Genomic DNA, 15,681 nt, shown 5'->3' with positions numbered 1-15,681 from the left:
CAGCTATATATGATGCAGTATTCTCGTAACCTCTGGAAACAGGTTCAGAACATGGTTGAGCGCTTGCCCCAGCAGCAGTAAGACACTTTCTTGATGGTCATTTGGCAGGGTTTTTAAGGCGGCAAGCATGAGGTGTGTTCCGCCTATGATGTCTTCAAGACAGTGACAAGGGTGGCAGCCATGGGCATTGGTGCCCACAGGATGGCCTGACTCCGGGTCTCTGATCTCCACCCAGAGGTGCAGGAGAAGCTCGCAGACCTGCATGTACCAGCGAGAATCTCTTTGGGGACAAGGTGAGGGATGCTGTGGTTCAGTTAAAGCATCATCATGATACCCTCCAGCATCTCTCAGCCAGTACATTGGACCCACCGTCCTTGGTCAAGAGGCTCTCCCGACGTGGTCTGAGGAGGTCCTTCTACCACCAGAGGAAATATTATCCCCCTGCTTCTTGCACCCGATCGCAGTGGGTGAGCACTTGTGGCTACCCCAGGCAGCAACGGGCCTCCAGACCTCTGCCAGCCTCCTCCCCGGTCAAGCTCCATCATCTGGTTGTGACTGGTTGTGAGGGAGCATAAGCCAGCTGCCTGTATCCTTGACACAAAACCCTCTGATCGGAGGCTGGCTCTGGTTCTTTGCGGACTGTTGGCCTAGCATCACCTCGGATCAGTGGGTTCTGTCCATCATTCATTGGGGACACAGGATGAACTTTCTGGGAGTCCCTCTGGACTCCCCCTCCAATGCACCTCCTGGGGTCCAGTGATGCATCAGGACATGTTTTTGGAGGATCTCTCTGCTCTTATAACGGCCAGGGCTGTTGAGCCCATCCTGCTGAAGCAGCAGGGGCGGGGATTCTACTTTCGATATTTCCTGATTCCAAAGAACACTGGGGGACTCTGTCCTATTCTAGACCTAAGAGGCTTGAACAAATTTCTAAGAAGAGAAAAGTTCAAGATGGTCTCTCTGGGAACCCTGATTTTCCACCTCCTGAAAAGAGAGGACTGGCTATGCTCCCTTGATCTAAATGACTCCTACACTCACATTGAGATCTTTCATGGTCACAGGTAATATCTACAGTTTGTGGTGGGCGGGTGACATTTCCAGTACAGGGTGTTGACATTTTAGACTGACTTTGGCCCCATGCATCTTTACCAAATGTCTGGCCATGGTCGGGGCGCACCTCTGCAGGATGGAAGTGCAGGTGTTTTCCTACCTGGACAATTGGCTGATCAAGGGTGCTACCCAGGCGGGAGCAGTATAATCCCTGCCCTTGACCATTCAGGTGTTGGACTCCCCTGGGGTTTATCATCAACTACCCAGTCCCATCCATTGCCTCAGTTGGGCTTCATTGGCACCCTGTTGGACATGGCTCTGGCCAGAGCTTTTCTTCCCCCAATTGGACGCTCACGCTGGTGTCCATGGCAGGAGTGGTCCAACGGAGCTGGCAGATTTCGGCTCACTGCATGTTGCAACTCCTGGAGCACATGTTCATGACCATCCATCCATGTTACTCCCTTTGCTTGCTTACATATGTGCAGAGTTAAATGGACCTTGTGGTCCCAGTGGCGGCAGGCCACCCAGACCTCCATGTGCATATCCGCATTACTTCGCCTCTCAGGAACTCCTTATCTTGGTGGGGTCGTGTTTTCAAATTTGGAGCAATGGGTACCTTTTCAAAATCTCCCTGCCCAAATTGTATTCACCACGGATGCGTCCAACCTGGGGTGGGGTGCCCATGTGGAAGGCTCCACACCCAGGGCCTGTGGTCCACCCAGGAAGCTCAGTGTCAAATCAACTTCCTGGAGCTCCACGTGATCGGTTTTCCCTTTGGGTGATCAGAAATTGGCTAGTCAACAGGGCGGTTCTGATCCAAACCAACAACCAGGTGGCAATATGGTACGTCAACAAGCAGGGAGGTACAAGGTCGTTCCTCCTGTGCTAGGAGGTGGTGCAGATTTGGTCATGGACTCTGTCCCAGGGTATGGTGCTCCGAGCCATGTATCTGGCTGGGATGGAGAATGTGGTGGCAGACAGGCTGAGTCATGCCTTCCAGTCCCATGTATGGTCCCTAAACCAGGCAGTGGTGGATTGGATCTTCCATCTCTGGGCAACCCCAGACGTGGATCTGTTCATATCCCCCTGCAACAGGAAGGTGGATCAGTTCTGCTCCCTTCACATGGTGGACAGCAAACCCACCCTTAGACGCCTTTGCCCACTACTGGGGCAAGGTCCTTCTGTATGTGTAGCCTCCGATTCCTCTGGTGACGAAGACTGTCCTGAAGCTTTAACAGGATGGGGGGACTATGATTCTCATAGCCCCTCACTGGCCGAAACAGATCTGGTTCCCACTCCTCCAGGAACTGATCAGTCTGGGCAGCAGACTTGTAAATTATTTTTCAAAGGTAATCTCCTTTTTGGAGAGGACCTAGAAAAACTGCTGAAGGACCTAAGGGAATCAAAACACCAGAGACTTCCCGAGGTTAGAACTCGCACAGGAACATGGAATTTCAGGACTCAGTGCTTTCGAAATTGAGGAACATATAAAACTGTAAAGTGACACTCTTCGGATGCTGAAAGTAGGGGTCAAGAAAGGCAAGGGCAGAGCCATGTGAGCTGGCAGCTGAACAGTACAATGACTCCCAGTAGGATAGTGCCTGCTGAGGTACTACACGAAGTGGATCTGAATCACTTCAGACCAATGGGTCATGAACATTGTGCAAAGGGATATGCCCCTAAGTGCACAAAACTTGTCACAGAGGCCCTTGTAAGCTCCCCCTGTGCCTTCCTTTTCAAGAGAGGTGATCAAGGGACACAATGAAATCTCAGTGCCTACAAGCAATCATATCAGTGCTCCTGCAAGAGCACTTGCAATTTATTTTATGGTCCCAAAAAAAGATGGATCCTTCCACAGTATGTGATCTGAAAGGGGTCAACAGATAATTACATGTCCCCCATTTTCAAATGGAAACTCTGTGATTGGTGATAGTATCAGTAAGACCAGGAGAATACCTAGCATCGCTGGACCTAGCAGAAGCTTACCTCCATATTCCCATTTGGCAGTTTCACCACAACCTATTAAGGTTCTTCATGTGGGGTGAGCATTTTCAGTTTCACTCTTTGCCCTTCAGTTTGGTAACAGCCCTCAGGACCTTTACCGAGATCTTGGTAATTGTGGCAGCAAACCCTATGCATGCAGGGAATTATGGTGCACTTGTATTTGGATGATTTGCTTATAAGATCTGCTCGGAGGGCAGACAAGCCTCTGAAGCAATGCTGCAATTCTTTCAGCAGTTAGGTTGGGTGGTAAGCTTCTCAAAGAGCAGTCTAGACCCATCACAAATGCAGAATAGGGACAAGTTTTTCTGACTTCTACCAGAATGTCCAAATAGACCAGGTGTTAAAGTTTCAAGTGCAGGAGGCTCCCAGAATGAGGTATTTCCTCTATCTTCTAGGTCTTAAGGCCAACAACGCTGGACCTAGTTCCATGGGCAGCCTTTCCAAAAGGCACTGTTTGTGCCTTGGTCACTTGCTTCCCAGGACTATTAGAGCTGGCTCCCAGTCCCCTCAGGAGTCTGGAGCAGTCTGGATTAGTGAGCATAACCTTTAAACCTCTAGAAGGGAATAGCCCTGGAACCCTCTGAATGGGTGGTGGACCCAATGGATGCCGCAATCTGTATGTGTGTGTGTGTGTGGGGGGGGGGTGCTCATTGCCAGGGACAGTTTGCCCAAGGGTACTAGACAGGGCAGGAGATAGCTTATTCAATAAACAGGTTGGAAACAAGCCATCAGGCTGGCTCTGTGGCACCTACTTTCCTTAGTAAGAGGGAAGACAGTCTGGGTTCAGTCAGAAAATACCTCTGCAGTGCAGAGAAGCATTTTTTCCATCTCTCAGCAGCTTACTTAGCAGGAAAGAAGAATCTGCAAGCTGACTACCTAAGCAAGGACAGGATGGACACTGGGGCCAGAAGACTTTCAAAGGATAGTAAGCCACTGCAGGCCCTATGTATGGACCCAATGGGGACACGTGCAAACGCCAAGGCTGATGTATTTTTCAGCCGCAGGGCAGATCTGGGATCCAGGGGAGTGTACACACTCTTGAGCCCATGGTCAAGGCTCAGCCACCATGACCACTAATAGGCAGGACAATAAAGATGGAAAACTATCCATTCTTGGTCAACCTAGTAGCCCCATATTAGCCAAGGAGACCCTGGTATGCATTTCTGGTTAAGCTGCTGGTTGGAGCCCTGCTGGCTCTACCCAAAGAGCATGGTCCTCTCTGGCATGATCCAGTACTGATGGAACACCTGTCTCCATGCTCCCTTGTAGCTTGGCTCTTGAGAGGGCATGCTTGCGCAAGAGAAGGTACTCTGCCTCTGTAATCTCAACTGTGTTAAATGCGTCGAAGTTTTCCTCTTCCCTGGCCTATGTCAGGATTTGGCAAGTGTTTGAGAGCTTTTGCGTCAAGCCAGATTGTTCTCCTTAGAGACCAGATATCTCACAAATATTAGATTTCCTGCATGCAGGCCTGGTCAAAGGTCTGGCACTTGGTTCTTGAAGGTCCAGACCACACTCATTGAATGTTATAGGGGCCAAATTAAGGCACTTCAGTAGCAGCACACCCAGGCATAAGGAATTTTCTTAGAGGGGTAAAATGCATCAGGCCACCGTTCCACCCAGTGGGACCTCCAGTGTAGTATTAAGAACCGTAGCCACTAAAGCAGACATCTATTAAGGACTTGTCACTGAAGGCTTCTTTCCTTGTGGCTATCTGCTTGGCCAAGTGCAGCTCAAAGTGTCAGGCCCTATTCTGCAGGCATCCTTTCTTAGTATTTTCACAGGATTCGATCACCTTTCAGCAAGTTCTGTCATTCCCACTCAAGGAGATCTCAGCATACCAATCAGTTGGAATCTCTCCCATCCTTCAACAGTGAGGACTGTCCGAGGAAGGACAGGAGCCTATAAGACGTACATAGGATTTTATTGAGATATTTGAAGGTGCAAACACCTTTAGGAAAATGGACAGGCTATCTTGTTTGGGGGGTGCCCAGAAGGGGAGAGGTAGCTTCTAAGGCCACCATAGTCAGGTGGATTAGGGAAGCAATTGCATAGGCTTACTTACTATTTGGCAGTGCTCCGGGCTCATTCTTCAAAAGCACAAGCATCATCCTAGGCAAAGGCAGCCTCAGCCTCTCCGGAGGAAATTTGTAAGGCAGCTGACTGGTCATACTTGCATTCTTTTGTTAAACATTACAGATTGGACATACAGGCCAGGGCAGATACTGCCTTTGGGGCAGGAATTAAGGCAGACCTGTCTTCTCCTGTCCCAGCAAGGAGTAGCTTTTGTAACTCCCATACGTGATGACTAGTCTAGCAGGAAGAAAAGGAAGGTTAAAGTATTCTTACCTGATAATTTTCTTTCCTTGAGTCCTGTTAGACCAATCCAGAACCCACCCAGGAATACAGGTTTAGGTGAGGTCACATAAGGCACATTTCATATATCTGTAAGGGTGCCTATTATTTCTTTTGATACCTGTACCTCATGCTCACTCAGAACAGTCTTGTGGGCCCTATTTTTATTGGCAATAAGGGGGGAATTGCTCTGCTTTGGCAGTAGGCTACTGATTTGGATCAGGTCCACACCTCCCTTATAACCCAGAATGAGTTCATAAAAGAGAGGTCCTCTGTTGCCATCATCTGTGGAGGAGGGAAGTACATTATGGGATGACTAGCAGGACTCAAGGAAAGAAAATTATCAGGTAAGAATAATTTAACCATTTGTATATAATTTAAATGTTTAAAACCAATGTCAGAGCTTTTCAATAAAAATGTACTTTTTGCTTAGTGAGATATGTAAAACATTATGCAGATTTGCCACAATTTGTTAACTCTTGCCGCAGAATCTTGAGCAATCTGATGCAAGAAACTGGGGACTGTTATAGACATGAATTATTAGTACAAATCCATTCTATTTCATAGAACATAGCATATTTAGTGACAAAAGATGAACTTTGATTTCACATATTTGGAGCTTATTTGCTAAGTTCTGCCTTTTTGTCTTTGCATATATGTTCAGTCACAAGAAAATCCCACCTTCCTAGTTAGAGCCTTCCTCCATTCCACATCCCAGAATTTTGTGATATCAAGTAGGGATGTTCATTGGTTGGGCCATTCGTTTCACTTGTTTCGTGGGTATTTTATTAACGAGTTAGGCACAAACTATACATCCACGATTTATGTACGTACCCCTGAAACGAATGGCCTAACAAACGTACATCCCTAATGTCAAGGAGGGCAATCAGTGTTTCTCTGAATATATTTGAGAGACTCTATATGTAAATATATCTCATGCATATTCATTGTTGCTAACCTGAAAAACGAAACTGGTTAGGAGTGCCTGCAGGACTGGATTGTTCTAAATAAGTTTTCCTTCATGAGCTAATCTAATGTAGAAATATGATGCTCCCTTTGAGATGTTGTATCTTTAAGGGCAAACAGCAAACAGACAACACGAATGTAGAAAAATGGCTAGTTATAAAAGTATGAATCAAATCCACTATTTTAAAATATGCTCAGTTCATCTGAGGACAAAGTGACTACTATGCTAGAAAATGTTTTCCAACTTGAATCATCCTGGTATTTTGGAGTACACCACTTGCCTTGAAAATCATGTTCCATATAGTAAATGTATTAATCTCTATCTGGTCATTTGCACCTGTTTAAAATGCTAAGTGCTACTTTCCCATTTGTAAAAAGTTTATCATTACATGATGGGAAACCTAGATAGCAGGGTGTAAACTCAGTCTCCCGTTCATGTCCTCTCCCTGCCCTATGAACTTCTGCTGATGAAAGCTCTCATTCCTAATGATGGTGCTGTGGGACACCCAACTCTTTATTCATCTCCTCTTGGGGGCTTAATAGCTGATGGAGTTGGGGGTGTCTGGATGGAGTGGGCTGGTGGTGGGTAACTGTGTTTGCATGTGAGGGAACTCTGTTGTTGAGTATGTGTATCAGTGGGTGGGGAGCGGTACTTGTCTGAATGGGTTAGAAGTTGGGGGGTTGTGAATAGGTGAGGTGGGTGTGAGTAAATAAGCGTGTGTGTGTGTAAGGCCCACTTCTGCATGCGCACTCTTCCTTCCCCATCCTTCTTTTCCTACCTGCCTGTTCTCCCTAGCCTTCATTTTCACATCTATAGTCCTCATTCCTATCTTTCCTTCCTTCCCATTCCTGCTTTTCTCCCAAAGCCTCTCCTGGGTCTCGGCAGAGTCTTGGTTCTGATGAGCTGTTTGCCCACATTCCGTGGGTGCCGTGGTCTCTTGCTGGTGAGGCCTGGGCTTCCTGCTACCCGTGTCACACTGTGCCATCCTGCTATGCATGCACATCGAGTGGCACAGAGTCACTCATTGTTCACATATTAGCTTGTGATTCATTTCCTATGCCATATTTGCTTTCTTTTAAATCTTTACTTGGCATTTATCTGATAGCATTTATCTCTGTAGAGAAATATGCTGATTTTATTTTTAATTACAGTAAAATCCAAATTTGGATTAAGTCGCTGATCCCTTTCTGAGCTTTACTGTCTTTAAAATGGGATTGTTAGTTTTTAAATAACACCTTTTACATTTTAGAGCTGCACTTCAGTATTTGCACTAATACTGTACTAAGTTAAGTTCTAAGTTATCTTTATACTAGGTTATCCTGTATTTATCTTGATTACTCCCTTGTTATATGTAACTTTCCCATGTTTTGATGTAAACTGGTGTGATAGGACTTTGTCCTGAATGTCAGTATAGGAAAAAGAAGTGAATAAGAAATAAATAAATAAATAAAAGGCATTGAGTGCTCTGTGCTTTTTTTCTGGAAGACTCATATTGACGAATAATATTTACCCTCACTTCTTTGATTTATGTGCATCACAGAAGTAATACTGAAGGCTTCATGGCTCCTCCCTGTTACCCCACAGGTTCAGATTCAAGGGGAAAACATGAAGTGGATGGGAAAAAAAAAATCTGAACTGTTTCTCAAAAATTCCAAAGCAGTTTGACAGATCCTGCTCAAGCCCACTTTATAATTTCCAAGGATCTGAATCAACTTCTTGAAAAACTTCCCACATGGGCCCAAAAAAATTCACTCAGGCTAACAACTTGGATATCCGTTGGCTATCTAATTTGAAAATTCCAGAATTGTCTTAATTGCGGTTTTTAGGCTGAATGCAAGGATTTTCTATGGAACTTGTTTCTGAACGATTCTCCCGTCTGCGTTGCCCTGCTGCACACGAGGCTGGGCAGCCCTGCAGTCAGCAGCAGGTGCCAGAGTTCTGGTTGGGGAGGAATCTGACTGCTGGCAGTGCAGCAGTCGTGTTGGTGGCCTTTGACCTGCCTTTGTATAAGACCGATTGCTTTTTGGGGGGGCGGGGGGAGTTTGTTACCTCAGCCTCTAATTTCGTAGGGGAGTGTTTGCTCCTTTTACTGGGTGAAAGTGTAAAAAAAAAAAAAAAAAAAATCAAAGGGAAACAGACCAGGTCAACACTCCAAAGGGCAATAGTACAGATGGAGAAATAAGATCCGAATGAGTCATTAGTAAAACTACTGATCCAGACTGCTGGACTCCAGCCATAATAATGCACAGCAAATGGCCACATGCTCGACTTCTGTTTTGAAAGCCAAGTGCTTGTTGCTTGATGTGCTTCACAACTAACTTCCATCAGCTGGGATTTCCTTGACACTTAGCTGTGATTCAAATATATTTGGTGGTTATTTCCAGTGTGCTTAGGAAGTCTGTTTTCTTTGGTCTATATTGTAGTTACTGCTCCAGCCGTGTCCTCGAGTGCTCAGACGTTTTCTTTGTCATGGTGTTGAGCAATGATTGTATGAGGTTCAGGTTAAATGCAGGAAGAGGGAGGCAGTGGAGCAGAAAAGTAAAAGAGTAATAAGATGAGAATAAAAAGAATAATAATAATACTGTTCTGCTGTAGATTTTATTGATTATTAAAATGTCTCTTTCTGGCTTTGGTTTCAGAGGAAGACTGCTTCCCTTTTCTTCAGCCTTAGCCTGCTGGCTCTCTTGGGTGCCGCCCTGCTGGGTGCGCGATTGTACTGGATGGGCAACAGGCCACCGAGTTTTTCCAATTCCGACAATCCGGCAGCGGACTCTGACAGCTTCTTCTCGCGCACTTTGACCTTCCTTCACTTACCAGCCAAGAACCTGTGGCTGCTGCTGTGCCCGGACACCCTCAGCTTTGACTGGTCCATGGATGCGGTGCCTCTTCTCAGAACAGTCGGTGACTGGAGGAATCTACACACTGTGGCCTTCTATACTGGACTCCTTCTCCTTGCCTACTTCTGTCTGAAGAGCTCTTGTGTGGAGGAAGAATACAGTGGGAAAGCAGTAATGAATGGCAAGCAGAATGCTAATGGCCATAGCTGCCACTCAGATGGAGAGTTCAGGGACTCTGAACTAAGACCCAGCCTTGTGCTGAAACTTGAGAATGGTGTAAAGAGCCATTTAGCACACAGTCCGCACCTTCCTTCAACGGAGAATGTCGTTGCTTTGTCTTTATCTTTGTTAATCGTGCCCTTTTTGCCCGCCACAAATCTATTTTTCTATGTTGGCTTTGTAATAGCAGAGCGGGTGCTGTATATTCCCAGTATGGGCTTCTGCCTCCTGGTTACGGTGGGTGTCAGAGCCCTCTATGTCAAAGCCCAAAAACACTTTTACAAGAGCCTGATTTTTTATGCCACTGTTACTTTAATCTTTTTCTATGGACTCAAGACAGTTGTCAGGAATGGTGACTGGCAGAACGAGGAGATGCTGTATAGATCAGGGATAAAAGTGAACCCAGCTAAAGGTAATGTCTTTGTTTGTCTGTCCTTGTCTGCAGGGATGCAAAAAAATTAGTGATGCATATTTTATTGGCAGTAAAAAATCTTGCAAAAAATGTCTTTGCATAACAGTTCTGTTTGAAGGTCCTAGCTAAGCTGTTGCCGGGATGTAATATTCCTTCCCCTTACTGATAAATTCTGGGGTGGCTTTTGTGCCTTGCCAGCATCTCTTCCTCCTCTTAAGGTTTATCCAGGTTTGTACACTATGCCAGGCATTGGCCAAGAGTACGCTTTGATGAAAAAGCAAATGCTGATCATCCCGATGTGGGCTCCCAACACCCATTCCATTAGATCTAGTTTTTTTTTTTTTGTTAAATCAAAAACGACATTTAGTAATTCTCATCTTATATGTAGAGGCCAAATAACAGAAAAGAGCAAATATGCTAACTTTTCTTAAACCAAATTTTATATTTAGAAGTAAATACTATACAAGTCATTGATAATTCCAGATTGTATTGTAATAAGGTTTTTCATAGGCAATAAAAGCCTTACAGCAGACTGTACAGCTCAGTTCTTAAATGGGTGGTATTGTTAGGAATGTGCAGGACAAACATTTTCATTTGTTTTTTCCATTTCAGGGCATTTATTTTGTTTTTTGTGTGTTTGATTCATTTCATGAACTGCAAAAAACCACACAAAATGGACTCGAGGCTCCCCAAATCCTCCTCCTGCCCCCCCTCCCCAAGAAAACGGCAGGGCTGGGCCTATCTAGCTGAACTCAGCCAAATTCCTCCCAGGGTCTCTCTGACCCACTCTCACCTTGGAACCTGGGTCTACCTGGCTGAGCTGAGTTTGGCCCAACCGGGACCTCTCCAGGCCCCTCCAGGCCAGGACTGAGGGTCTCCCCCTGGTCCCCTACATTGCCCTTTCATGGGGGGTCTCCAAGCTGATCCCCATTGTTCAAAATGGCACTGGTGGCCCTGAGGCTGGAACCAAACTGATGTCATTTTGGTGCCTTTCCTGGGGACTGCTGGTGCAGTTATATGCCTTAGAATATAATGGTGTTGGCAGGAAAGTAATGCTACTTTGGCAATTGCCTCAGGGCCTTTGGTGCTATTTTTAAACAATGAAGATCAGAGCAAGAGCGAGGGGGCATTGTTCTGCCATTTGTAACTTGGGCTCCTCCACAGAAGGGGGTAAATAGGGGTGGAGAAGTCCCTGCAGTTTTTTCAGGGATGGTGGGTTGATGGGGGAGGGTCCAGCTGGATCTGCAGAGGACCGGCCGAGTAGGACAGGACAGGACAGGAGGTAGATTGGAAGGGCCTATGCTGGCCCCACAGCATTCTGGAAGGACAGGAAGTGGGTTGAACAACTTTGTGGTATTTTCTTAGATGCCTATTTTAAGTTAATTTTTATTTTTTTATTAAACATTTTGTAAACTGTAAATCCATATTATTCAGTGCAGATCACATCCAAAATAAAATACTACAATTACAGAGTAAAATTTTAAAATAAGCTAAAAGCATACACTATAAACATATAACATCATTTAAAAGCACATAACCAGCATATGTTTTTAAATTGTACTCTAACTTAACACGACCTACCTCCAAACACTATTTCAAATAAAACTGCTTTAACTTGTTTGTGAAATACCAAATCTTGTATCTGCTGTATTTCTAATGCTAAAGCATTCTAAAGCGTAGGCTCCATAATAGAAAAAGCATTGGTTCTAGATGACTGAAGGCAATATTCAAGAATCGATGGTACATGTAAAAACATTTGCGTGGTCGAGCGCAACGAATGAGCTGTTTCATGCCAGTGTAGTTTCCCAGCTAATGAATGTGGCTTCATATGAATGGCTTTATAAACTAACGTAATCAATTTAAACTGTATCCATTGCTGGATAGGCAAGCAGCGAATTTGTTTCATGAAAGATAACAAACTTTCCCTGCAGTGTAGATCAGGTATGATCCTAAATTTAATGTTTTGAAGCAACTGCAATGCTTTCACTAAATAAGTAGGGAGACCCGTACATAAATAGCATTTACAGTAATCTAACTGGCTTAACACTATAGCCTGCACCACAGTGGTTCCCAAACCTGTTCTGGAGGACTCCCAGCCAGTCAGGTTTTCAGGATATACACAATGAATATGCATGAGATAAATTTGCATGTGCTGTCTCCATAGCATTCAAATTTTATTTCATGCATATTCATTGTGGTTATCCTGAAAACCAGATTGATTAGGGGGTCCTCCAGGACAGGTTTGGGAACCTCTGTGCTATCATTTTCAAATGAATGCACATCCTTAATTTAAAAAAAAACAAAAAAAACCCCTCAATTTACAGATTAGATGGACAGTTTGGTAGTTTGTGTGCAGAGAAGTAGGTACCCTATAAACTATCTAAAGACTTCTAATTTCCTGTCTTCAGAATGCAAAAAGAAATATTAATCTCTGAGGGAAAACATGCATTGCATATTACAGACTCAAGACATAATAGTTATGAACTATTAATAATTTACCCAGAACTTGTGCAAACTTTTTATGCTTTGTAGTACCTTGGATCTTCCTTTAGGTATGAGGGCAAGATATACTAATGGGTTTTCCCATTTTATGACTAGAGTACCCGGGTGGTCAACTCCAGTCCTCAAGAGCCATAAAGAGGTCTGTTTTTCAGGATATCTACAATGAATATAGATGAGAGAGATCTGCATCCATTGCCTACATTATGTGAAACATGTCTCGTGCACATTCATTGTCGATATCCGGAAAATCAGGCTCTTGAATGAAAATGAGTTAGTACGAGCCACTACCGTGAAATGCAAAATTTGGGATGATTTTTCAGGAGCTGACCTCATCAGACGCAAAATACGCATGGCCAATTGGATTCACATCTGCTTGTTGGGCTTCTCCAGTCCTGGCTTTTATCCTCTTGCATGCATGGATGTAGATATTTGGGGAGGTGGAGAGGAATGTACCATATGGGCCAGAGGTTGGTGTAGGCTTCTGTGATATTCACTCTGGTTTAAATGTGTTGCTCTGCATTTTCTTTGGCAGTGTGGCTGCTGAAGAGGAGTATGACAAGCAAGCGTGCAGGATCGCTGTTAGTAGTGTGCATAAAGTTTCTAAGCTTTCTCTGCAGTTGCACACCTTGAGAAATGGGGAAGATGTTGCTTTTTGCTTTCTGAGTGCCAGTCTCTGACCTGGTTTGCCAACTCAAAATTAAAAAGGACTTGTAATTCTGATCCAGTGAACTGATCTGTACTGTTTTCTCTGACAGACTCTACAAAGCTGCCCCCATAGTATTTGTTTTTCTTTTTCAAGTGCTGAATTGATAGGGAGTACCAGGGTGAGTGATAATTACAAAGCTGTTTCTTTGTAAAGAAAGTGAACCCCTCCCCCCATCTAACCAGCCACCTATTTTAAATAAAGTGTGTTGCTGAGGCAGATGTGCAAAACTACAGCCCTAGGGAGCAGAAAAAGTATGGAGATTTGGCTAAATGTTCGGGATTAATGGTCAGGCCCTTTCTCTTTTGCTGCACAGTTATTTAAGGCAGCGTTTCTCAACCTTTGGTCTGCCAGGGACCATGAAGCTACTTTCCTTAAATTATCTGGATTGGTTGCAGTGCTGGGAGAGGATGTATTCCCCCAACCCCCACCCTGGCAGTCTTTAATCTAATGGGTCAGCCCTGCAGCTTTTCTGGTTAATTTTAAGAACTAAAATATAAAACCAACCAAAGAAAAACAATTCTCTCTCTCTCTCTCTCTCCCACCCAGCCAGCCAATAGTATTATCAGCCAATAGTATTACCAGCCAGCCAATAGTATTGGGTTTTTTTTTTTTTTGCTTAAGGTTATTAAACCACCTGGCATGATATGATTGTATCATGAATGCCGGTATAGAAAAGCTTTAAATAAATAAATAAATAAATAAATAAATAATCAACAGAAAAAAGAGCACCTCCCTTTCCCTCCCAAAATAAATCCCTCTTTACCTCCTCTGTCCAACTGGTCATTTACCAAAAAAAATAAAGGAACCAACTCCCTCCTTTTTCTCTCTCTTCCAGCCACTAACAAGTAATAACGTTACCCCATAGACTCTTTATTTTTCCAGTTGTGACGAGTCTTGCCTCCTGATCTTTGAGAGGGAACACCTGCAGCCTAATGTTAACAAGGCAAATTATGTATGTGTGTGTACATATATATATATATATATATGTATGTGTGTATGTATGTGTATATGTGTGTATGTATGTGTATATATATATATATATATATATATATATATATACACATACATACACACATATACACATACATACACATATATATATATATATATATATATATATGTATGTGTGTATGTATGTGTATATGTGTATATGTATATATGTGTATATATATATATATATATATATATATATATACACATACATACACACATATACACATACATACACACATACATATATATATATATATATATATATATGTATGTGTGTATGTATGTGTATATGTGTGTATGTATGTGTATATATATATATATATATATATATATATGTATGTGTGTATGTATGTGTATATGTGTGTATGTATGTGTATATATATATATATATATATATATATATATATATATATATATACACATACATACACATACATATATATATATGTATGTGTATGTATGTGTATATATATATATATATATCTGTATGTGTGTATGTGTATATATATATATATATACACATACATACACACATATACACATACATACACACATACATATATATATATATATATACACATACATACACACATATACACATACATACACACATACATATATATATATATATATATATATATATATATATATATATATGTATGTGTGTATGTATGTGTGTATGTGTGTATGTATGTGTATATGTGTGTATGTATGTGTATATATATATATATGTGTGTGTGTGTGTGTGTGTCTGTGCGTGCGTGTATTACACACACACCCCTTTTCCCAAGAATCTCTTTCAGCGTTTGAGTTTCGCCGTGATTGAACTTTGTTTCACATCCTGCTCAAGAACTGGAGTCTGTCTGTGACGGAGTTTACTGAGGGGGTTCCTCGCCCTGTGCAGTGGAATATTTCCGTCACATTAAGATAAGCTATTGGCGTTCTATTTAGTGTTGTAACTGCTGTTGATGTACTGGGATATTGAAATGTGGTTTTATGATGAGTGTGGATGCGTGAGGTATGAATGTGTTGTGAGGAAGTACATGTTCTAATATAATGGGAAGTTTTATGATTATTCAAGAGTAGAATAAAGAAATATATAAAGGGGCCGATTTTAAATTTTGCGTGCGCTACCCGGCACGCAGAAATGTACACCCGATTTTATAACATGCGCGCACTGCTGCGCGCATGTTATAAAATCGGGTGTACATTTCTGCGTGCGCTACCTGGCACGCAGAAATGTACACCCGATTTTATAACATGCGCGCGCTGCTGCGCGCGCATGTTATGTGCACCTTGCACGCGCCGAGCCCTAGGGGAGGCCTGATGGCTTTTCCCTTTCCCTCCAAGGCCACTCTGAAATCGGAGCAGCCTTGGAGGGAACTTTTTTGGTCCCCCCCCCCCCCTCCATCTTTCCCTCCCTTCCCCTATCTAACACCCCCCCAGCCCTACCTAAATCCCCCCTCCCCACCTTGTTTCGTAGAGTTATGCTTGCCTCTGGCAGGCGTAACTTGCGCGCGCTGACTCACTGCCGGCGCGCCAGGTCCTGACACAGGCCACTGTGTCGGGGTACTCGGCCATGCCCACGGACTGCCCGTTTTTCGAAGCCCTGGGACATACGCGCCGCCGAGCCTATGCA

The 15,681-nt window shown here is 43.6% G+C and overlaps 1 protein-coding gene across 1 annotated transcript in view; it reads left to right on the top strand.

Annotated features, from left to right (window-relative positions):
* The window catches only part of TMTC2 (transmembrane O-mannosyltransferase targeting cadherins 2), a 369,412-nt gene that overhangs the window by 159,892 nt on the left and 193,839 nt on the right, over nucleotides 1-15,681 (top strand). The window contains exon 3 of the mRNA XM_029597087.1: nucleotides 9,013-9,841. Within this exon, the coding sequence (XP_029452947.1) occupies nucleotides 9,013-9,841 (829 nt within the window). The remainder of the gene's footprint in view (nucleotides 1-9,012; nucleotides 9,842-15,681) is intronic.

Source organism: Rhinatrema bivittatum, chromosome 4 (assembly GCF_901001135.1).
Source record: "Rhinatrema bivittatum chromosome 4, aRhiBiv1.1, whole genome shotgun sequence".
In the NCBI taxonomy this organism is placed as follows: domain Eukaryota; kingdom Metazoa; phylum Chordata; class Amphibia; order Gymnophiona; family Rhinatrematidae; genus Rhinatrema; species Rhinatrema bivittatum.
Note: the sequence above shows the minus strand (reverse complement) of the source record. Positions and strands in the feature narration are given on the sequence as shown.